The sequence below is a fragment of the Peromyscus californicus genome, unplaced genomic scaffold, assembly GCF_007827085.1.
Source record: "Peromyscus californicus insignis strain IS unplaced genomic scaffold, ASM782708v3 Scaffold_5__1_contigs__length_169319896, whole genome shotgun sequence".
Lineage (NCBI taxonomy): Eukaryota > Metazoa > Chordata > Mammalia > Rodentia > Cricetidae > Peromyscus > Peromyscus californicus.
In genome coordinates this window covers 12,597,581-12,622,391 of record NW_026294573.1, presented here as the reverse complement: position 1 = coordinate 12,622,391, position 24,811 = coordinate 12,597,581, and the positions used below count along the sequence as shown (strand labels likewise).

The 24,811-nt window shown below is 47.0% G+C and overlaps 2 protein-coding genes across 3 annotated transcripts in view; one reads left to right on the top strand and one right to left on the bottom strand.

The window, feature by feature from the left end:
* The window catches only part of Spen (spen family transcriptional repressor), an 82,453-nt gene extending 78,375 nt beyond the window's left edge, over positions 1-4,078 (bottom strand). For both annotated transcript variants that reach the window (XM_052718337.1, XM_052718338.1), the window contains exon 1: positions 3,661-4,078. In XM_052718337.1, coding sequence (XP_052574297.1) covers positions 3,661-3,743 — 83 coding nt within the window. In that variant the 5' untranslated portion in view covers positions 3,744-4,078. The remainder of the gene's footprint in view (positions 1-3,660) is intronic.
* LOC128097688 (translation initiation factor IF-2-like) overlaps positions 85-24,811 on the top strand; it is a 51,124-nt gene continuing 26,397 nt past the window's right edge. Inside the window, exon 1 of the mRNA XM_052718351.1 lies at positions 85-3,703. Within this exon, the coding sequence (XP_052574311.1) occupies positions 3,211-3,703 (493 nt within the window). The 5' untranslated portion in view covers positions 85-3,210. The remainder of the gene's footprint in view (positions 3,704-24,811) is intronic.

Sequence of the window (24,811 nt, the reverse complement as noted above, 5' to 3'; positions counted from 1 at the left end):
CGGCCGAAGCCTCTTCATAAGCATAAAAACAATAAATAAAACCAAAAATAAAAATAGAACCCAAAGCAACCAAGAGCCTGAAACAAAGGTGGCTGGGAAAAGTGCCTCTCCAAGACAGATGCCAACATTCTTCCTTGAAAGGAACTCTGTATTTTCCTCCAATCTGCCACATACATTTTTTTTACAAGAAATAAGATACATCTTAAGCATTCTATATTAAATCTTAGTATTTCAAGATAACTGAATTTTCCTGAGCTTTCAAAATATGCAAAAAAAAAGCCTATCATGAAAATAGATACTCAAAATCACAATATTCAAAACTAGAGGTAATTTCATAGAAATCATCTGATGGCAAGTAAAGAAAGGACACAGTAACGATGGCATCTAAAACTATCCTTGTGGAAAGGAAGGATGAAGAAGCTCTGGTATTATTCTATTTTGTGACCACAAAGATATCTGAATCTATGTAATGACTTTTAACAGAAAAACCACCGTGTTAAAAACATTTCAAATGAAAAAAAAAATGTTTAACCAGTCTTTCTTTGACAAAATTTTTATTGAGGGAACACCCTAGTGAGCGGCTACATAATAATTTAACCTGTCTGTAAAGGACCAGTGGTGGGTGGATGAGAAAAATCCAGTATGTGACTTACTTACATCTGAAAAAGGCTGTTTAGGCCTTTAAGGGACTCTACTCCTCTGCTCATTCTCATTCAAGCAGTCCTCTTTGCATGCACCTCTCTCCTCCAAGACAGCCAGCCATCAATTGTTGTGTAATTCCTCCCTCCAACCCTTCAACTCCGCTAATATACCAAGGACAGGACTTTCTTTCTCCATTGTACAAGGCCCTGTACCGAACCTTTGTTAACTAAAACCCTATTTAGAAACAGTCGTTTAATTTTCTTAATTCGGTATACAGAAGGCTGAAAAGAGAATGAACACAGGTTTATTATATGCAAGAAGGTAAAGCCAATTTTTAAAAAATACTCTGTGTTCTAAGGGTTCAGCCTTTCTTTGGCACTGAGGGGGGGAAATCTTCCTTCCCTCCACCCTTCCCTCCATCTTCTGTACAGTGAAAGCACTATCAAAATACAGAGAGGGAGGTCTTTATTTCTGCCTCCACAGCTGCCTGAGTTAGCCTCCACGTTTTTCTGTCGTCCTTTTAATCCAAATACCTACTGCAAAAGCCTAACCACTGTTAAAAGAACATTCACCTTCAGAGCATTTTATGGAATGTATTCCCTGTATACACCTCTTAATCCTGTAAAACAGTTATTAGTTAATGTTGCAATCAGCTAGGGAAAAGGGGAGAAGCAGGCACTACAGTTCGGTTTTAACACAGGCTTTGCGTGCATTTTCTCATTCTGAGATCTGCAAGGCACAGAGGTTGAACGACATTAAGTTTTCTTATCATTTTAGTGCCTTCTCATCCCTTTCGATTAAATGATTCAAATTCGGTTTTCCTTCCTAGTAGCTATCACATATTTAACAAAACACATTCCACGATACGGATAAAAGGCTGGTCAACTTAGCTCTCCACAGCTGGATCGCCTAGAACATTTCTTGTAGGCAGAAAGATAAGCAAGAAACCAGAAACAGAGCGTACCTGTTTGGGGCTAAGTGGAGGAACATGAGAACTGGGAATTCCAGGGTCAAGAGGGAGAGGGAGATTACTTTCTGTTACCTTCTCATGCTCTGAGCCCATTAAAGGTGTACTACCCAAATAAAACCCATTCCTGTGAAAGTGAGAACTGTAGCCTTTACAAAAGAAGTTTCGGGGACCCAAGTCTGCAGAGGCTTCAAATAACCAAGAGCATCTGCTTTTGCTCTATCTACATCAGGTAAACGCTGCTGTAAACGCAGGGTCAGCAAAGTGCGGGTGAGCCTTCTGCTAGCGCGGCGTTCCTCGGGCTTCCAGACAGCCCTCCTGCGCGCCTCCTCCCTCCCTTTCGTGCATTCTGAGCGGCTCCGCCGATTCCCACATAAAGTGGGTCCTGGCCGCCATCTTAGAGAGTCATTCACACCAGCCGGACCGCGGCACCACGATTCCAAGCCTCCCAGGACTGCCCCCCACTACTTCCTCGCTGCTCTCCCTCATCTAGCACAGGGGATCAAACTCCAAGTCTGAGGCAAGCAGTGTCTCTGAAATCTGCATAATGTGAAATGTCAAGTCTGACCACAGAACCCAGGAGCAGAGCGAATGCGGCAATGCACGTGTTTGCACGTCGGTGCGTTTCAATTTCCCATGCAGAGACCCACAGGAGCTCCACCAGGAGATTAAAGGGAGCGCTTCGCTGAGGGTTTCCACTCTAAAAACCCGCTAAGTGTTTTCTCCTCAACGCTGAAGATATGCTCCTAGAGGGCAGGGACCCCGACTGAGTGAGGGGTGGAGCAGCACCGGCAGAGAAAGTTCCCATCTGCTCGCGCTCCAGCTGCCCTTCATCCCGGGGCACCGAGGCCAACTGTGTCTCCGGGCCTCCTCCTCTCCCGCGTCTCAGGCACAACGTAGTAAACACCGGGAGTGCCGGGCAGCGCGCACCTCCCCCAGGCCTGCGGAGGACAGCCCGGCAGGTTATGAATGGCCTCACTATGCCCAGCTCCTTTTCACACGCGGGCACGCGCACACGCGCGCCCCAGAGGCGAAGATTTAATACCCTGGTAACAGCAACGGCCAACAGAATCAATGGCCCTCCATCAGACAGAAAGAAAGGCGCTCACGCTTCCCAGGCCTCCTCAAAGAGGCTCCAGACCCGGCGACACAACCCATTTCCCCAGGTTGACTCTAACGAGGATGTTCCCCCAATTTCATTCCCTTCACCCACTGGATAGTGGAATTCAGAGTACGCCCAACTTGGAACCTTCCAGGGAATTGGATATCAGGAAAAACTAATTTCCACGGGCGATCACAGATTTGCTATGTTCCTTCTCAATGAGTGAAAGTATGAATAAATCTTCATTGTATGTAGGATTGCATTCTGAGGTCTCTACCAGTTACCGGACACGCGTTTCTGAGAGCGAACAAGAACTAAATGCTACCAACGCCTATGAAAAGCAACATTTATTTTTATCTTTCGCACGCAAAAAGTATTTAGAGAAACTGTAAAGTCACACCTAACCGCTAAAGATCTGCACTTTTTGCCTGTTTCATTAACGAATTCGGAGGTGAAGGATCTACTGTAAAAACCGCTCGGTCACCAGCGCGGCGCGGGAATGCATCTGCGGCGCCTCGGCGTCCAAGCTCCCTTCCCCACGAGCCCCGGGACACCGGCAGCCCATCGAGTCCCCGCCGAGCGCCAGGCAGCCCGCTCCACCGAGCCGCGCCGACAGAAGCATCTGCCGCTGCACGAATCTTCGCAGCGCGGTCCCGGCTCCGGGTGCCTGCCACCTCCCGGTGCCGCACGATGCCTGGCGCGGCTGCGGCGTCCGCACAGCCCCGGCTCTGCGGGCGCTTCGGGACCCGGCCGGCCGCGCTGTGCTCCGGGGCGGCGCGCAAAGACGCGACCCCACGGGACTCACCGCTCCAGCTCCCTCGGTGGCCGCACAGCAGCCGCCCGCCCAGAAAGCCGGAGCCAGCCGCGCGTCGCCGCTCCGCCCGTGGCCAGCAACGGGCCGGAGAGGTGCCCGAGGTGCCAGCGCGGCCCCGGGCCTCGTGTCACTCACCGTTTGAAATGCTCGATGATCTTCTCTTCCCGCACGTTCTCCGGTAAGTTTCCCACCCAGAGGTGCCTGGTTTCCCGGACCATGCTGGGCGGCGTGCCGGCGACCGTGGTGGCTGGCTCCCCCTCGCCGGCTTCGTACGCGGCCGTCAGCGCAGGGAGGCGGGCGCCGGGGCGGCGGCGGCGGCGGCTGCGGCGGTGGCGTCGGCAGCGGCGGCGGCTCCTCCGGCTCCCCCCGGTGCAGAGACCATCCCTCTCCCCCAGGTTCTGACTCTCGGGCCTCGCAGCTCCGCTCTGCCGCCACCACACACCCGAAGCCGACCCTCGCGCTCCGGCGGCGCATGCGCGCGGGCGGCGGCGGGCGGGGGAGCGGGAGGAGGGGCGAGCGAGACCCGGGCGGCCGCGACTACGACGGAGCCGGCGCTGTGGCTGCCGGACGCTTCCCACCGGCGCGCGCGGCCCGCCTCCCGCCGCCTGGCCACCGCCCCCTGGCCGCGGGCGCGCGCGCGTCCTCCCGCCCCGACGCCGAGTGCCTCCCAGCTGGCGCGCAGGCGCGCGGAGCCCCGAAGTGGGAGGAATGCGGAGCCGGGAAGCGGCGCCCGCGCACTCAGCTGAGTGCGCAGGCGCGGCGCGGGGCGGGAGGCTGGCCGCCCGAGGCGTCCAGGGGGATGCTGGGGCTGTTTCGCCCCGCGGTTAGGCGTTGATCTGGGGAAACACAAGAGAACCGGGTTAGTTTCGAGGCACAGAGGTTTCTAGAGGCCAAAGTCCCCATGCCTAACCGCCCTGCGTCCCGCCCCTGACCATTTCCGGACGCCGGGATCCCCGCCTGCTTGGGAAAGTGGTCGGGACCAGGACGTCCTTTTCACCGCCCAGACAAGTGACTACCGTTGCAGAAACCCATCCCTCCCAAGAATTATTGGCGTGTAGCATTAAGCAACTTTTTATATAGGAGCTTGCGAAACCTTTTCCAAGATGTCTCTTTGCTCATCGTTACGGTACACAAGAACTAGAGCTGAAATGATACAGGCGTCTCACACAGTTCCCCTCAGAGAGTTTGGCATAGTTTGTTATTTAAACAGGGAGGTTAAACCTTTCCAGGCTTTTGAAACTTGCAGTTGACCTTTTATGTGAGGCCGCCTTACAAAAAGATAAAGCCTCAAAAGGCAACTGTAGAATAACAGGGGAAAAAAACCTAGCTCATTAAAACTGTCCGCAGACTCACGTTTTAATTCTTCATACACAAAAATAAAATGGTGCTTCAGGTACAGCCTTGACTCTATGTCTAGTTGTGCCCTTAAATACTAGGAAGTGCATAGTGCACACTGTCTAGGGTTCTGATCAAGCCCATGTCTAACAAAGGCTCTATATCACTTGAGCTACATTCCCAGTTCTTGCTGTTGTTTTTTCTTTGTTTGGCTTTATTTGGAAGGTGCAGTTGTTTGTGTTTTGAGAAAGGCTCTCATATAGCTCAGGCTAGTCTATAATAAGTCAATATCAACCTTCCAGTCCTGAGAATGCAGACCTGGGCCACCATACTGCACTTTGAAATGGAAAAATTTTGAAATGGAAAAATCATAAATAGCAATATTATCTGGGGTCACTTGCACATAATTGTTTCTTTTGCTCTAATGTGAATGTGCTAATTTTTTCTTTCTTATTTGTTCATTTTAGTCTGCCACATAGCCTAAGCTTCCTGATGATGGTGATATCTGAGTTTAAGATGCAATAACCTTTCTTGTATTGGTTTAACACTCTATACTGGACTTAATATATCTCACTGCAGCCAATTCGATCACCTGAAATAATCTTGGGACATTCACAAAACTAAACGAGTCCCAACATCAATACAGTACAAATGTGAGCCAGGTGTGGTAATACATACCTATGATGCCAGCATTTCAGAAGTGAAGGCAAGATCGTTAATATGAAGCCAGCCTGAGCTGCAGAGTAAATGCTGGTCTCAAAAAAAAAAAAAAAGAAAAAGAAAATACCAAAACAAACAAACAAATCAGAGGGCTGGTACAGACATAGCCCAGTCGGTAGAGTACTTATGGAACTGGAAGAGGCCCCGATTTAGCCAGGTGGGGATCCCTACCTTCAATCCCAGCACTCAGGAGGCAGAGCCAGGCATGGTCTACAGAGGGAGTTCCAGGTCAGCCAGGACTATTATATAGACTACTGTTTTGGAAAACGGAAAAAAAGAGAAAAGAAAAAAAAAAAAGCAGCAGCCCTGGATTTGATCCTCAGTATAAACTGGACCTAATGGTGTATGCCTATAATCTCAGCACTCCACTGGAAGGTAGAAGCAGGAGGACCAGAAGTAAAGGTTGGGGGCTGGAGAGATGGCTCTAGAGGTTAAGAGCACTGACTATTCTTCCAGAGGTCCTGAGTTCAATTCCCAGCACACATGGTGGCTCACAACCATCTGTAATGAGATCTGGCACCCTCTTCTGTATATATAATAAATAAATAAATCTTTAAAAAATAATAATTTAAATGGGAACAGCTTTAAAAAAAAGTAAAGGTTACCCTCTACTACATAGGGAGATAGATGAGACCCTGTCTCAACAACAATGTGTGTCAGATTTTTTGTTTGTTTTTTTGTTTTGTTTTGTTTTGAGACAGGATTTCTCTGTGTAGCTTTGGAGCCTGTCCTGGAACTCGCTTTGTAGACTAGGCTGGTCTCAAACTCACAGAGATCTGCCTACCTCTTGCTCCCAAGTGCTAGCACCACTGCCGCCTGGCCCAGACTTTTTTTTAATACCTTAATAATAAGGGTATATTGGGGCTGGAGAGATGGTTAAGAGCAATGGGTGCTCTTCCAGAGAACCCGGCTTCAATTCCCAGTATCCACATTCGCAGCTCACACCTGTCTGTAACTCCCAGTTCCCGGGCTTCTGACACCCTCACACAGACACACATGCAGGCAAAACACCAATGAACATAAAGTTAAAAAAAAAAAAAAAGGATATAGCTGGGCGGTGATGGCACACGCCTTTAATCCCAGAACTCAGGAGGCAGAGGCGGGCAGATCTCTGAATTTGAGGCCAGCCTAGTCTACATAGTGAGTTCCAAGCAAGCCAGGGCTACACAGAGAAACCTCGTCTCAAATAATAATAAAACAATAGTAATAATAAAATAATAATAATAATAATAATAATAATAATAAAGAGGTCAATATATGTATGTGTATATGTTAGTTTACTTGAGTGTTTAGCCGGCATGTATGTGTGTCATGTATGCCTGGTGCCCATGAAGGTCAGAGGAGGGAACCCTTGAAACTGGAGTTGGGGATGGTTGTAAGCCACCATGTGGACGCTAGCAACCAGACCCCCAGGTCCTCTGCAAGAGCAGCAAGTGTTCGCAACCACTGAGCCAGCCTTCCACCTTTCTCTTCCTTTCCTTCTTTCTTCTTCTTTCTTCCTGTCTTTCTGTCTTTCTTCCTTCCTTCCTTCCTTCCTTCCTTCCTTTCTTTCTTTCCTTGAGACAGGGTCTCACTATGTATCCCAGGCAATCTTCCTGCCTCAGCCACCTAAAACTATATTTTTTTAAATGTCCTTCTTCTAGATTAGCTTGAGGGTGTGTTACAGTGGTACTGTTTCCCCTGAATAAAAATCTGAGTAGAGCCTGTCATGGTGGCACAGGCATTTAATCCCACCCCTTAGGAGGCAGAGGCAGGAAAATCTGTGTGAGTTCCAGGACAGTCAGAGCTCCATAGTGACACCCTGTCTCAAAAAAAAAAAAAAAAAAAAGGAAAAAAAATCCAAGTAGAGGGACCCACTAGATACCTCAGTAGGTAAAGGTGCTTGCCACCAAGCCCCACCCGTCACGTGGTGGGAGGAGAGCACCAACTTCCCCCAGTTGTCCCCTCACCTTCTCAGGAGCATACTGGCTCATACACACCCGGAAAAGTAAGTAAACGGGGGAGGAGCAAGACATGGAGAAAAAAAACCAAGTGGACGCAGTAATCACTGACTGGCTTCTTTCTGATTTCTGACCTTTCTATTGCAAAAGCTGTTGATAACAGTGCAAGGGCCAAGCGAGTGCTTTGTGCATGGCCGGGAATAGAGTGTTTCATTTTCTCAGTGCTTTGCATTTTTGTCTGGCGACACATCAGGAAACACTGGTGAAGCTGTTTTCCATCTCTGTCACTGTTACAAAATACTTCAGGGGAATTTCTTCATGAGCCTGTATCTTTGTAAGTTTCCATAGAAAGGAGAACAAAAGAAAGCAGAACAAACAGAAAAGCAATCCACTCTAATTTTCTGCTTAAAAAAAAAAAAAATCTTAGGTCAGGGCTGGAGAGATGACTCAGCAGTTAAGAGTGATCACTGTTCTTTCAGAGGTCTAAATTAGTTCTCAGCACCCATGTCTGGCCCACAATTAATCACCTGTAACTCCCCAAGTTTTCCAGGCCTCTGACCTCAAAGGGCATCCTCACTCTCCTGCACGAACCCACACAAGAAACACACATATACACATAATTAGAAATAAAAATAGAGATGGGCGCGGCGGTGCACATTTAATCCCAGCACTTAGCAGCCAGAGTCAGGCGGATTTCTGTAAGTTTGAGGCCAGCCTGGTCAACATAGTGAGTTCCAGGACAGCTAGGGCTACATAGAGAGACCCTTGTCTCAAAAAATACATAAGAAAATACATTATAAAATAAAAATAAAACTTTAAAAATATCTTAGTAATGGCTAGGTGTGGTGGGACACACATTTAATCACAGTAATTGGGAGGCAGAGGCAGGCAGACCTCTATGAGTTGGAATCCAGTCTACATATTGTGTTCCAGAATAGCCACAGGCATATAGTGAAATCCTGTCTCAAAAAAAATAATAAAATAAAAAAATCTTAGTAATTGAGACATGCAGTGGTGGTGCACGTCTTTAATCGCAGGACTCAGGAGGCAGAGGCAGGCAGATCTCTGAGTTTGAGGCCAGCCTGGTCTACAGATCAAATTCCAGGACAGCCAGTGATACATAGAGAAACCCTGTCTCAAAAAACCTAAATAAATGAACCTTAGTAATTGATGCTCATAGCAAAAGAATAAACAGAAGGTTTCCAGGTCTAACTCCACAGCAGATCAGGCCCTACCCCATCCATGTAAAACCCATGAATGTAGGTTGTGGTTTACCTGTGAAAATGGATGAAGTGCATCTCATTTGAATATTAAAGAGAATTCAGAAAGGTGACATTAAAGCAGAGTCATTTGCAAAGGGGAATTAAAATAGATTTGCTTTTAATCAACTCCCATTTTCACACTGTGAAGAGCTGCTGTATTTAGCATGCTAGACATGCTCAGAGAGTTCAGTCATGCGTAATGGAAGCCGAGATGGGGAAAGCTTCTGAGCCTGAGACTCAGCCTTTCAACATCAACTGGAGTGGATAAATTAAAATCCCTACTGAGGCAGAAGGACAGAATAGTCACCAGATATGTAACAAAAACAGAGTTACAAATTGAATCCCGAGCTATTAAAATTAATCTATTTCACAGGAAGACATGTACTTAAAATATATGTATCTCTTCTAAAAGCTATCACATAAAAATAGGTTAACTAGCTCTAAAATGACCAAAGCCCTAAGCACGTGAAAACAGGACAAGAGCAATCTCTGATTAGCCTGTATGAATCAGGATTGAGGTTGTTACAAAAATAATAATAATAAACAAAACAAACAAAGGGATTTGAATTATTGCTCCTTCTGAGAGGCTAGTGGTGAAAGAGAACAATCTATGAGCAAACTAGCAAGCAGCCTGGGGAAATTATATGCATAAATTAGGAACCCCAAACGTGCATATGTCTACCTAGTCCTGTAGGGCACTCTTGCAAGAAGCTAACATTTCACAGTTTACTGCTCGCCACTCTAGGAGAGCTAAATAGTGTATTCTATGTTGTTTTTAGTTTTCCAGAAACTTCCTAACTTTCTACCCTTTATCCTAAGACAATTGTTCAGGGTTAGATTTCCCCCTGTGAACAAATGCTGCTGCTGTATCTAATATCCAGAATTATCAATTAACTAATATTTGTAGAATTAAACTGAAAATACACTAGAGGAATACTTCCAATGGAAATCATGGTTGTCTTGGGTAATAGAATCTGAATTTTTTTCTTGTTTATTTGAGAATAGCTGCTCATGACTCACAATAGCCTAAAAGCTGCCATGTAGTCAAGGATGGCCTTGAACTAATGATATTGCCTCTATGTTGGGATTACAGGAGTGAGCCACTTTGACCGGCTAGAATTTTAATTAAAATAAATAAATAAATATTAGGCTGGATGCAGTGGCACATACCTTTAATCCCAGCACTCAGGAGGTAGTGTGTCCCAGGACAGCCGGGGCCACACGAAGAAACCCTGTCTCGAAAAACCAATAAATAAATAAATAACTAGAAATTCCTCTGCATTTTTTAAACTTTTTTTTGCTTTTATAATTGGAAAGAAAACGTCATAACAAAATTACTTTGGGGTTATTAATTATGCACTGTAGTGCTGGGGATCAAACCCAGAGTTTTCATGTATACCATTTGAGTTACAACATCAGCCCAGTTAAATGATTTTTGGGAGAGTCAGCAGCATCTCAGTCAAGAAAGGGTTCCAATGAAATGTTAATACTTGACTACAATAAATCAACACATACAATAGACCCCATATGAACAAAGTGTTAATGTTATTAGCATATATATCCACAGATCATTTTGTTTGTTTGTCTGAGCTGGCCTGGACTCCATATGCTTGCCTCTGCCAGTGCTGGGATTAATGGCGTTTGACACCATGCTGCCTCATTCATCCTTTAAAAACCCAAGTGCAGTATTCAATAAGGAAGCCTAGGCAGTGGTGGTACATGCACTCAGGAGGCAGAGGCAGGTGGATCTCTGAGTTTGAGGCCAGCCTGGTCTACAGAGGGAGTTACAAGACAACCAGGGCTACACAGAGAAACCCTGTCTGGAAAAGCAAAAACAAACAAGAACAACAACAACCACAACAGCAAAAATTAGAACAAAAAACAATAAGGAAACTGCCATAAATGGTACACATTATCCAAATACCCTAGATCTAGGAAATTTCAACTTTTTAGCTATCAGGAAGCAAGCAGAATGAGTAATACAAATCCTGGCTTTTGACTAATTCAGAGAAGACTATCCAAGTGTACTTGATGGAATATTAGAAATAAAAATACCAAATAAAATGTGGTTAGCTGCTTATCATATATGTGTTAAATTTTTCCACAGATTTAGACTAGTTTTTCAGCTCCTTTATTGCTCCTCTTAGAAGACTGGTTCTAGTTTGAAGGATGCAAAGAAGGATTCCCGTCCTCACTCTAAGTGTGTTTGAAACGGGGCATAGTGGCTCATGGTCTCATGTTATAATTCCACCACTAAGGGAGCCTGAAGCAGGGATCAGGAGTTTCAGGGCAGCCTGGGGCTAGACAGTAAGAATCTACCAAAAAAGAAAAAAAAGAAAAGAAAAAGAGAGAAAGAAAGAAAGTTTTTTTTACACCGCTTCCTCTTGAATCCAACATTTACGATTTAACATCAGCCTCAAGTTCAAGGCCAGCATGGGCTCCATGAGACCCAATCTCGGGGCGGGGGGGGGGGGGGGGGGGGGGGGGGGGGGAGTGCAATGTATTCCTGTTGCATGCAAGTATGTGTGCGAGGCTTTTTAACAGGGTGCTGGAGATTCAAACTTCGGTGCTCTTAAACCCACTAAGCCACCTCATGGGACCCATATGTATGGATTTTGATAGAAAATACTCAGACATAACAGTTTTTTCATACCATATGCCTCGAAATTCCTGGGAATCCTCAAACTTATATTTGGAAAATACTCTGAAAATGGAGGATGCCTCAAGATAACTTTCTGGATGATTTTTTAGAATACTTTTAAGAAATAAAATAGGTCCAGGGAGAGTCATCACTAAAGACTGCACTGACAGACACTAAATAAAATGTTTTCCCCGCCTCCACACACCTTGACATTAAGGGATACCTTTGCCATCCATAGCTCTCACCTTAAAGAAATTTCCCTTTAAGATCAGTTTGGTGGCTCATACCTTTAGTTCCAGTACCTGGGAGGCAGAGACAGGCAGAGCTCGGTATGAAACAAACAAAAAGGATGTTTCTAGAAATCTAGTTACTCGACAATGTAATCCAAAAATGGTTTGACGACTCGTTTTTAAAAACTCAGTATTTTGCTCCCATTTCCCTACTGGAGGAAATGTGATTTGAAAGACCTTATTAAATTCCGTAATTTCTGTTCACAGAATGTGCGACAGGGATCCTCCGAATTTACAAAATGTATGACCAATGGTCACTTCCAACCCGTGTATTACAGTTTTATTAGAATTCTGCCTCCTCTAGACTGGCCTTCCACACTAATCTTTCCGCCAGGAACCGGTCACCAGCTCACGGTTCCCATCGGGAAGGCAGATCCGGCTCCGCCCAGAGTCATGTCTGCTGACCTCAGAGAGGTCAATGGCGCTCTTACACCTGCAGGCCGATCCGCCGCCGCCACCCCCACCCCACCCCCGGGAGAGCAGCAAGGACAAAGGCAGGCTGGGGACTCCCCGATGTGGGACTGTCACAGCCAGGGTGCTTTCTTCACCGAGTCTCTCCGGCTCACAGTCTGCCATGTACACGGATCTTCAGCTGCGACCCAGGCCAATAATCCGGGGAGGCAATTTCTCTGGCTGCACTGCAAGTCGGGGGTTGGATGCAAGTGGATTCCATGACAAGTGGGGCTTTTTTTTCTTAGTCCTGACAGTATTTCCACTACACTTGCAGGGAAGAGGAAGGTCACTACGGTTACTGCGGCGTGAGGGAACCGGCCCTGCGGCGACCTCGCCAGCACACGCGGCCGACAAGGGCACCTTCGCGAGCGGCGCCCTGGGAAGGCCGATCCGGCCCCCCTCGGGCCCCCAGGGTCACCGAATCCCGGCGGGACCCTCTCAAACATGGCGCGGTCGAGTGTGGGTGAGAAACCAGGGAGACGCGATCCGATGCCCGGGCTTTGTTTAGCCTTCCTCCAGGACGCGACTCGTAACCGCACGGAGGAGACAGTCCCCGAGACTGGGAACGGAGGAAAGGAGGACAGGGCAAGGGAGGTCCTCAAATGCTCTCCTCATCAAAGAGGCCACCATCGGCAACGCGGAAAACCGCACAGGGCCAAACTGCGCAGGCGCGCGGAAAGGCCTCCTATTCCTCCTCCCCCTCCCCCTCCCCCCCCTCAGGAACGCGAGGCTGCCCGAATGCGCTTGCGCCACTGGCGGAGGGAAACGTTGGAGGGGGAACCCTGTCCATTGTGAGAGAGAACCGCCCCCGCGGGCGCGGGCGGGCGCGCGCACGCAAGCCACTCTCACAGTCTCACGGGCGCGCGCCACGGCCTCGGCCACTCCACGCGCATGCGCTGGGGGGGAGAGGGGGAGGGGGGGGAGGAGACAGCAGCCGAGCCTGCGGGCTTTCTGCTGAGTTGCCCTGCGAAGTTTCTGGAAAGACGGATACAAAGGGGAGCCTGGGGATGGGGCGCGAGCTTCCTGGGAGAGAGAGGGTCGCGGAAAGTTCCAAAGTACACAGCCCCCGGCCTGAGCCCAGGGCCGACGACGACACACTCCCATCCAGGGGGGAAACACGGTGACAGCAGCCGCTCCTGCCTGTCCCCGGCCCAGCAGGCGCTCACGGCGGGGACAGGCGGGAGAGGCTCTGCTGGAGGACGCGGAACTACGGGGACGTTAGGATTCGGCGCCGCGGGGGACGCGGTCTCCGTAACTCCCCTGACACGCCAGTCCTCTCGGCTTCCCACGGGTGCCCCGGGGTGAACCGGGGTGTGATGTGCCCCGCGAGCTCCTTCCTGGCGCGGAGGCGCGCGTGGACAGCGTGGGAAGGAACGTTGGCCCCCCCCCCGAACCCGGGACCCGCGCGGAAGATCCGAACGCGGGGACCGGGCCGCCGGCGACGCGCGTCTCCACCCCGCCGCCCACCCGGCTGCCATTTTGTGGCGCGGCCGCCATTTCGCGCGGCCCGGGGGCCGGGGGAGGGGCGCGGTGCGCGGCCCCGCGGCGGGCGGGGGGCGTGGCTGGCGGCGGGCGCGGCCCCGGCCCCTTTGTTCTTCGCCTGGGGTCGTGGGGGCCCCACGGGCGTCGCAGCGTGTGAACGGGGAGACGCAGCCCCGAGGAGTGCGGGATCCCAGAGCCCGGCGGCGGCGGCGGGGTGTGTCCCCGTGCGGGGATGACGTCCTGCATGGGGAGCCTTGGGCCGCCGCGCTGGGAAGGGGCGGAGGGCGGGCCTCGGCCGGCATCCTGAACCTCCGCAAACCGGGTCAAGTGCGCACGGAGGCGGCGAGTGCTTCCTGCACGGTCGGGAAAGTAACAAAGGTGCTGAAACTCGGAGGAACCGAGCTCCGGGAGGCGGGGCTCTTGCAACCCACGAGGTGGAGGAGCACTGAGAGCTAGCCTTCCATTGGCTGGCCCTCCAGCACGGGGCTTTCAGGGCCCATCTCTCTGACCCAGTAGCTTGAACAATAAAGTAGGTTGTGGTGGCTTTCTTCTGTCTGGCGAGATCCACTTCCACTTATTTTAAAAAGCCTTATGAGTTTATAAAAAGCGGACAATAAAATACGTGCCTGGCATAGCTCTTTCACGTTGTGAAAAAGCAGCTGTCTGTATTCTTAGGGAATCTTTAAATGCCAATCTCGGTGTGTATAATGTTAAAAGTTGTGGCATTATTTAACAGAGCCTGGAAATTCGAAAAACTCATGCTGCTAAATTTATCTTCCAGCTTTGTTTTTGTGCAGCTTTTTTTTTTTTTAATGGTTTACGTGGTTTTTCTTCCCAACAGCCTGGTATCAAAGGAACCAGCCCTTCCTGACTCATCTCTTTGTGTCTAGGCTACAGTAGGCTTCTTAGGGTTTGGGGTTGTTTTTTTTTTAATTTTCTCACTGTGTATAATTATGGGGATTGCTTATGTTTTCTGTAATAGTGGGGTAAAGCTTATAATGACAGGATTCAAAGGTCAAGAACATTGTTGAGGGAACCGATCAGGATTTCAATGGCTTCCAGATGAGAGAAATATAGCAGAGGCTTTTTAGATCCTCAAATTTTGTTTCATGTGTAGGTGGGCTGGGTAGAGTTCTAAAATGGTATACAGTGCCTTTAAGATTACATAAATTTGCCGGGCGGTGATGGCTCTCGTCTTTAGTCCCAGCTCCGTGAGTTCGAGGCCAGCCTGGTCTACAGGGCGAGATCCAGGACAGGCACCAAAACTACAGAGAAACCCTGTTTCGAAAAAACACACACACAAAAAGATTACATAAACTTTCTGAAACAAACCTTTGGTAGTGATTGCTTAGTCGTCTTTGTTATACTGTTCTCTTTTGCATGTAATCAAGTAAAATCTTGTACTGGAAAGTTACAATAATATGGCAAGCAAAATATACTATTAACTGATGGGTTAACATTCAGAGATTGATTGCCCAGCACTTCATTGTAAAGATGAGGAGGGGCTGATTAAATTTTGAATTCTAATTTCCTTGGGCCCTTTTTGTTTTTGAGACAAACTCATGTAACACAGGCTGGCCTTGAAACTCAGCCTTGAGGCTGAGGATAAACTTGAACTCATGAACCTCCTGTCTTAAGGGCAGTGGTGGTGCACGACTTTTTTTTTTTTTTTTTTTTTAAAGATTTATTTATTATGTACACAGAAGAGGGCGCCAGATCTCATTACATGTAGATGGTTGTGAGCCACCATGTGGGTGCTGGGAATTGAACTCAGGACCTCTGGAAGAGCAGTCAGTGCTCTTAACCTCTGAGCCATCTCTCCAGCCTGGTGCACGACTTTTATCCTAACACTGAGGAAGCAGCGGCAGGCAGATCTCTGAGTTTGAGGCCAGCCTGGTCTACAGAGCAAGTTCCAGGACGACCAAGGCTATAAACAGAAACCCTGTCTCAAAAAACAAACAAAACTCCTGTCTCTACCTTTGATTATACCTAGGGTTTTGTTGTTGGTCTGTCGGTTTTTATGTTTATGTATGGGACTGTAGAGATGGCTCAGCGGTAAAGAGCACTGGCTGCTCTTCCAGAGGACACGGGTTCAATTCCCAGCACCCACATGGCAGCTCACAACTCTATAACTCCAGTTCTAGGGGATCCGACACCGTCACACAGAAATACATGCAGGCGAGACACCAGTGTACATAAAATAATTTTTTTTTTAAAGTTTATGTCCTTAACCCCAGCACTTGGGAGGTAGAGGCAGGTAGATCTCAGTGAGTTTGAGGCCAGCTTGGTCTATAAGTGAGTTCCAGGACAGCAAGGACTGGTACATGGAGAAACCCTGTCTCGAAAAACTAAAAAAAAAAAAAAAAGTATGTTGTCCTTGGAAGTCAGAAGAGGGTGTGGGTCTCATGGAGCTGGAGTTATGGGCAGTCTGGAACCACTGTCTTGAGCAGGGGTAGAAGGGTAGAGAGAGCTCTTAATCACTGACCCACCTCTGCATCCCCTGTCCCCCATTTCTTAAGACAGCCTTCAGGAGCAGAAATGCTGTGTCCTTTGGCTCATGCCTTTCTCTCTTTGCAGCGGTGAAATTTTGTGTGCTTTTGAACATTAGAAACACTTATTCCTCATTATTCTAGGGAAAGACAACTTTTCATGCCAAATCAGGCAGAGGAGGGAATTTAAAACTATAACAATAACAACCTTTTCCTGCTCAAGATAAACGAGCTTTTTAGAGATCCTCGTTACATGGGAAGTCCTTCAATATTTTTGGCAGCCTTAATACTCCTCCTACAGGCTGTAATAGTTTTTCCCCTCTGAGGCAAAACATTCTGTTGTAAAATGCTCCCCTGCACTTCAGAAGTACTGAAGTTAAGGAATAAATCTTTAATAGGCAGCAGTTTGCTTCTCAGGATAACAGGAACACATCTATAAATATTAAAAACACCCAGGAGAGCATGGGTTTGTCCTGTCTGAGCGCAGATGGTCATCCCTAGAGCAAAATCCCGTAGCTTCGGTCGTCAAGTGGGTAATATACCACGTACTTCTAAACGCTGTTTCTTGTGTGTGTCCGTGTGTTGTCTGCATGTGTGTGTATGTGCACCACTGGTGTACCTAGTGCCCATGGAGGACAGAGGATTGGGATCAGACCCCCAGAACTGGAGTTAGAAGGTTGTCAGCATGTAAGTGCTGGGAACCAAAGCTAGGTCCTCTGGGAAAGCAACCAGTGCCCTTGAACACCAGGCCATTTCTGCTCCCTCTAAAAGGCAAGATTTTAATTCATTTGTTTATAACCTGTGAGCATCCACCATGTTCCTGGTCCTGTTGGTGCTCCGAATACATCACTGCATAAAAGTACAACAGAGATCTATTAGGGGGAGTCTCTCAGTGGGGAGTGGGAGGAGGCCACAAACACAGAACAAGGAAATGAGAACACAGAGGTGGGCCACAGAGGTGGCTCACTGGTAGGCTGCAGTGCTCACCGCTCTGGGTCTGAGTCCCTGTATCCTTTCCCCCACCTCCCAAAAAAAGTGCTAGGGTGAAGAATACAGAGGAGGCCTGGTGTGGTGATGCACACCTTTAATCCCAACACTCGGGAGGCAGAGGCAGGCAGATCTCTGTGGTCTACAGATCGAGTTCTGGACAGCCAGGGCAACATAGAAACCCTGCCCCCCCCCAAAAAAAAACAAACAAAAAAGATGGATAAGAGGTAAATCGTGCTCTGTAATTTTAAATGGTCTTGAAGGTAAGCCTTATTAACAAGGAGCTAAGGGAGCAGTCATGTGGATGTCTAGGGAAGACGCTCTAGTCAGAGCCTTCAAGTAGGAACATAAGCTGCATACAGCAATAGTGTTTGAAAAACACAAGCAAGCAAGAGCACATAGGATATGTTGCATGTTACAACTTGAGGACCTCTCAAACTTGTCCTGACCTTGAACTGAGCCTCCCTGCCTTGTATCCCAAGTGTCAGGATTATAGATGTGCATGGCCACACCAGGCTCTGAAATAAGTTCCATTCCATACATGTGTATATGTCCCTTTTACATGTTATGTGTATATGTCTTTCATATAAGCACAAATTCATGCCTCACTTAATGGGAGGGACACATTCCAAGAAGGGTTATTAATTTTGTCTTATTTGAAGCATCATAAAACCACTTCTCAAACTGAAATGGCATGGATGCCTTTATGGGATATCTCTTTTTTTTTTTTTTCCCCTTGGCTTTTTGAAACAGGATCTCTATGTATCCCTGGAACATGCTTTGTAGACAAGACAGGCCCAGAACTCACAAAGATGCTCCTGCGTAGTGCTGGGCCTTAGTGCATGGGCCATGATGCCCAGTTTTAGGACCACCTTCATAGCCATCATCCTTTGCCAACTTGGTGTCCTCTTACTGGAAGGCAAGGGGGTCCTTGTGCTCACAGATAAGCACTAGAGGAAGCAAGAATATGAAAACATACAAGGCTATTTGTTCAAAGGGAGGGACGCATAACCTATTATCTGCCCAGAAGACTGGGAGCGGGTGTGGTTAATAGCCTGGTGACCTTTGCTGAGCCCATACCAGATCCTCTCTCAGACCCTTGTCTTGAACTCGTCAATCTATAGAACCTATCTTTATGGAAGATGTCACATGTACTTTACAAAGAGTTTGGATGTAGTCAGGTCTTAAGCTTTGAGTTAATTATCACCAGGAAAATTTTCACCAAATTGTGCTATGCTTAAAAATGCCTAAAATAAGCTACCCGGGGTCAAGACTGCTGAAGTTTGAACCAACACCAGCTACTTAGTCATATTGAACCAAATTCCCTTCTTGCCTTCTGTGGATTGTTAATCTGCTGGCTTCGGGAGTCACAGGGACACACCCCCACCCCACCCTGCATCTAACATCCTTAGGCTTGGGTGTATTTGGAGTGTGTCCGGATGAGTTCTCCAGGTATAGATAGCACTTAAGGCCTGGGAACTGAGTGAGCTCATAAACTAGATAGATGAAGGGAACCTCTGGAGCAGCGCACACTGAGAGGTACGGAAGATAGCGATCAGCAGAACTGGCTGGGAGGAGCAAGGGACGTAGAAACGCTGTAGAGAGCAGGGTCCAGAGAGCCAGCGGAAGGAGAAGACAGAGCAGCATCCGCTGTGGAATGACACAGAGACGCTGCTGCCTGGAAATGAGGGTGGCATTAGCAAAGGGAAGGTGATGGCTTTTAGAGACCTTCATTGGGATGGATTGAAGGGGAAAGTGATTGGATGGTTCCATCAGAGAAGTCAGAGGACCTGGCACCATGGTCGGGGGCTCACAACCCTCTAACTCCCACTCTAGGGACTCTAAGACCGTCTTCGGGTTTCCAAGGGCACCTGCCTGCATGTGTGAATACATACACACAGACACATACATAAAAATAAAATATCTTGCCAGGCAGATGCAGCAGGATTTCTGGGAGTTCGAAGCCAGCCTGGTCTACAGAGTGAGTTCCAGGATAGGCTCCAAAGCTACACAGAGAAACCCTGTCTCGAAAAAAAAAAAAAAAAAAAAAAGAAAAGAAAAGAAAGAAAGAAAAAAAAAGAAATATCTTTGATTTTGGATTTTGTTTGAAATAGGGTTTCACTATCTAGGCCTGGCTTCAACTCCCTGTATAGACAAGGCTGGCATTGAACTCACGGAGATCTGCCTGCCTCTGCCTCCAGATTATTGGGATTAAAGGTGTGTGCCACCATACTCAGCTCCCACCCACCCCCAAATTTTCTTTTAAAAAAGTTGTACAGAGGGACTTGGAAAGAAGGATGCCAGAGCCTGTAATACTGGGAAGTACCTTCAATTTAAAAAAAAAGTACATGCACCAGCGCAGGAGCCAGGCTGGAAGGAATGTTCCACCCTCAGGATATGGTCTAGATCCACTACAGCTAGAGTGCGCATTTTCTCTGGCTTTTTTTTTGAAACAGGGCCTCGATATGTAGCCCTGATTGTCTGGGAACTCCAGGCTGGCCTTGAACTCAGAGATCTTCCCCCAGCCTCTGCCTCCCACTCACTGGGTTCACAGGTGTGTGCCACTGTGCCTGGCTTGCTCTTGTTTTTAAAAGACCACTTCCCAGCCAGGGGGTGGTGGTGCTTGCCTTTAATCCCAGCACTCTGGAGGCAGAGGCAGGTGGAGTTCTGTGAGTTCGAGGCCAGCCTGGTCTGCAGAGAGAGTTCTAGGACAGCCAGGGCTACGTAGTGAGACCCTGTCTCAAAAAAAAACCTAAGGAAAAAATGACTCAATAAAGTGCCAGTTGCACAAACATGCGGACCTGGGTTTGGATGCCCAACACTCTTGTAAAAGGAAAGCAGAGCAGCTCCCTTCTGTGAACAGTGCTGGGGGAGGGGCAGGGAGAGGAGGAGTGGATGACCACGGGGGAGGGGCACTGCAGGAAGATATATCACAGCTCATTGGCCAGACAGCTTGATGAACTGACAGGTCCTGTCTCAAAAATTAGGAATAATGTCTGGTGGAGGTACACACCTTTAATTCAAGCACTGGAGAGGCAGAGGCAAGCAGAGCTCTGTGAGTTCCAGGCCAGCCTGGTCTACAGAGTAAGACTCTGTCTCAAACAAACAAACAAACAAACAAACAAAAAACAAACAGAGCTGTCAGAGAAGGCCCATGGCATCAGCCTCTTGTAGTTGAAAGTTTTCTCCAGTCCCACCCGGCCCCTACGGTCCCGCAGGTGCTTATAAAATAATCACTTAGAAGCTTATATTAATTATAACTGCCTGGCCATTATCTCAGGCTTATTACTGACTAGCTCTTATACTTAAATTAATCCATAATTCTTACCTATGTTTAGCCTCATGGCTCGGTAGGTACCTTTTCTCAGTTCTGCCTTGTCATCTTGCTTCCTCTGTGTCTGGCTGGCAACTCCTCACTCTGCCCCTCCTCTTCCCAGCATTCTCCTAGTCTGCTCGCCCCGTCTATACTTCCTGCCTGGCTACTGACCAATCAGCATTTTTTTTTGCAGGGGTGGGGTGGGGTGTTCAAGACAGGGTTTCTTCATGTAGTTTTGATGCCTGTCCTGGATCTCACTCTGTATACCAGGCTGGCCTCAAACTCACAGAGATCTGCCTGGTTCTGCCTCCTGAGTGCTGGGATTAAAGGTGTGTGCCATCGCCACCCAGCTTGCCAATCAGTGTTTTATTAAACCAGTTGCTGCGTGCTGCAGGAATATATCATAAGAACTCAGCTGGTTATGGCAAAGTCACTACCTGGAGGGATCAAGGATTTCCTCCAGAGGAAGCCAAATTCCAAGGAGCTTTTGGTGTTACTTGGCTTGTTATATATCAGCTGTCTTCTGTTATGAAAATCATGTGTGCCTTCATAGTTTTCCCAATTGACTTTTCCCTAAGAAGGGCTAACAGTGTGGACTGATCACTCTCTGGACATACACATTCCAGGTATTTGGAGAACAGCCTCAGGAAAGGCTTTCTCTGGAATCAGATATCTCCTTTAGCCACTCTCAAGGACTAATAGTAGTAACAAGTCTCCTGATTTAAGGTAAATTCCACAAGGAGACACTACCTAGGTCAGGTGGACATTAAATAATAGCTTTACAGAATTTAGCTCAGACCCTCCTTTCTTACAGCCTTACTAACTTTATAGACCGCTAACTCCTTACCTAACCACTTCTAGGAATATTTAGATAACTTTCTGTGCTGACAGCTATGCTCAGCCAGAACCCCAGTTCAAGCCTCCCTGTAATTATCATCATTGGCAGCATCCGGCCAGGTCCATCCCCAGATGGAGGAAAGTACCTTATCAGAGATACCCCTGTACTCTCTAAGAACAGACTTAAATATCCAAGCTACCCATTTGAGAAGGCCTGGCGGATGTGCCAATTAAGCTTTACTTCCTGCTTTCCCAAACCTTACCTCTAATTCCAGATCTCCCTTTAACTATCACCAGAGGCATCTAGCTGTACAGGTTGCCTAGCGACTAAGCACACTTTCCCCCACCCTGCAGAAAAATGGTAGATAGCTTGGACAGATAGGAGCCACAGGAAAAAAGAAGACAGTTTTATTGTCTCCCATTGACCTAGCAACTTATAGATCCTTAACATTTTCTACTAATCGCATTTAAGATTATGGTTGAGTACATAAGATCTCTCTTCTTAGATATTACCTGAATTTAGCCTTTTGTTAATTCATTTCCCCATTGGTCACTTCCCTTTGGGGTTGCAAATGATAATTAACGGTTATTGCCTCCCTATGTGATTCTTATCACCCCTCCATTTGACCCTGGAAGCCTGGTTTTGCACTGCTTAGGGAATACTGCTTGTAAGTGTATATATACCAGGACTTCCAGGACACATGGAGGACAGAGAAGAGAAAAGAGAGTGGAAGAACTATATGGGTAAGAACTTGAGAGGAACAAACTGAGCTGGGGAAGAACTAGATTGAAGGGCTAGAAGAGAGTACTAGAGGAATGAGATGGAAGATGAGGAAGAGCCAGATGGGGAAGAACAAGATGAGAGAGAAGGAGATGGGAGAGGAGCTGATTTGGGAAAGAACTAGATGGATGAGAACCTAGAAGGAGCTATGTATGAGAGCAGAATATAAGCTTGTACCTGACACATTAATAAAGTATATGGACTAAGGAGTTTCGTGTACATAGATTCATTTCTTCTCATCAAAGATTAATTATCAGCTGGTTGTAGATTCTTCCCAGACCCTGGGAGGGGACTATCGAGGGGCTGGACCCCCCCAGTCCCCGTTAACCAGTGTACAAGAGCATCATCCCATAGCATTTCCCCTTTTCTGTCTAATCAAAAAGGACAGCCAGGACTGTTACACAGAGAAACCCTGTCTTATAAAAACAAACAAAGAAAAAGACAGTGGGTAGTAAAAGTACTAGCTACAGAAGCCGCCTGGACTCATGTAAGCAGCTGGATTTGGTGACAAGCGTCTGTAATCCCATTACCCCTAGGGGGAAATAGGAGACGGAGACAGAAGTCAGCTGGCCTGGAGAGTGCAGCCACAGCAACATAAATAAGAAGCAAGATGGAAGCTAGAAGTGACTCCTCCAAATTGTCCTGTGACCTACACACGTTATGGTATGAGAGCATGTGAGTGCCTTCCCCCCCCCCCATACACACACACACTAAAAATGAACAAAAGTCCACTTCTTTTTGCTTGTTTGTTTGTTTTTGTTCTTCGAGACAGGGTTTCTCTGTGTAGCTTTGTGCCTTTCCTGGCACTCACCCTGTAGTAGACCAGGCTGGCCTCGAACTCACAGAGATCCACCTGGCTCTTCGCCACCACCGCCCGGCTGAAAGCCTACTTCTTTAACAAGCCAGTTAATTGACGCAAATGCATCTGTGATGCTCTGAGTACATCTTTGCTTTGTGGAGGTTTTCCTTTGTCTGTTTGTTTTTGAGACAGGGTTCCTCTGTATAACTGTTCTTGCTGTCCTGGAACCTTAGTGGAGGTTTTAATAATGAAAATCCTGCTTCCTTAAAAGGACCAAGAGAAATATTGGAAAAATGTTAAAGGTTTATGTCTCCTTTCAAAAATAAGAGAAAAAAATGTGATATCCATTATATTGGGGTAATTGAAACCATGTGTGCAAAGAACATCCCAGATGTTTTCTAACCATCTGTGATTTGGCCTTCTGAAGAAACTGGACCAACTTTTGGTTTTAGAGATAAGCTATTTAAATGAATTTGCATATAGTATGCTCTTCATGCTAAACATCTCTGGATAATATTCTGCATTTGTTGAATAAATAATTTGTTGACAGGGGTTTGCTAAAAAGCATAAAAATTGTTAGAATAAATCAGAGTGTAGCAGCAGCAAATACCCATAATCCCAGTCCTGGGGAGGCTGAAGTAGGATTGCCATAAAAGTGAGGCAATAGATACTTCATAGGAAGACCCTGTTTCTGGGGCTGGAGAGATGGCTGGGCTGCACTTCTAGAGGACCTGGGTTCAATTCCCAGCACCCACATGGCAGCTCACAACTGTCTGTAAATTCAGTTCCAGGAGACCTGACACCTTCACACCAAGGCACATAGAATAAAGTTAAAAAAAAAAAAAAAAAAAAAAAAGACCCTGTTTCCAAAAAGAGAAAAAATAAAAATTGTCAGGGCTGGGGATGTATTTCGGTGGTGGTGGTGAAGTTTGTTTTTAATGTTTGTTTGTTTTATAGCCCAGTAGCCTTGAACTGGATCCTCCTGTACTAGCCTCCATGTGCCTGCTTTTCTGTTTCTTCTGCTGTTGTGGGTGGAGTTGTCTTGTGCTATGTCGCCCAGGCCAGTGTCAAACTCCTATGAACAGTAGGAGGGTTTTTTTTAATTAATTTATTTTTATTTTTAATTAATTTATTTTTATTTTTAATTAATTTATTTTTTTAATTAATTTATTTTTTATTTTATTTTCATTGGTATTTTGCCTTCATGAATGTCTGTGTGAGGGTGTCAGATCTTGGAGTTACAGATAGTTGTTAGCTGCCCTGTGGGTGCTAGGAATTGAACTCAGGACCTCTAGAAGAGCAGTCAGTGCTCTTAACCACTGAGCCATCTCTCCAGCCCCTGAACAGTAATCTCTTACCTCAGCCTCTGGAGTAGTTACAATTATAGGCATTTATTTGTTTTTTTATTTTTATTTTTCTGATTTTCTAGGACAGGGTTTCTCTGTGTAGCCCTGGCTGTCCTAGAACTCACAGAGAGTCGTCCACCTGCCTCTGCCTCCTGAGTGCTGGGATTAAAGATGTATGCCACCATTATGTGGCTCATTTGCTTTTAAGGCAAAAGAAACACAATGCATTTATACAGCACTTCTGCTGACAAAGGAAGTGGGTCTGAGTGAGAGCGAGGAAAGAGTTAGCTGCATGTTCCATGTTCCGTGTCTTAAGAGATGCCTGCCTGAGTAGACTGCTCTCAGATGGGAATATAAATAGCACTCTAGTGGAGCACTGGAAGCCGGATACATTGAAACAGATGCTGGCAAGCAGATGTGCTTGCGTGAGTCTATGCAAGAAATGACACTAATTGGCTAAGAAAGAGTCACGATCATTATGACTTCATTCCTCCAACTTCAGCACCCTATCAAAGGAGCTGGAGTCCCATTTTGCAGCCCGGGAAGGTTATGTAAGTGTTTTTGGCTGTGTTTTGGTGTGTTTTATTCCACATGAAATGATCATCTTC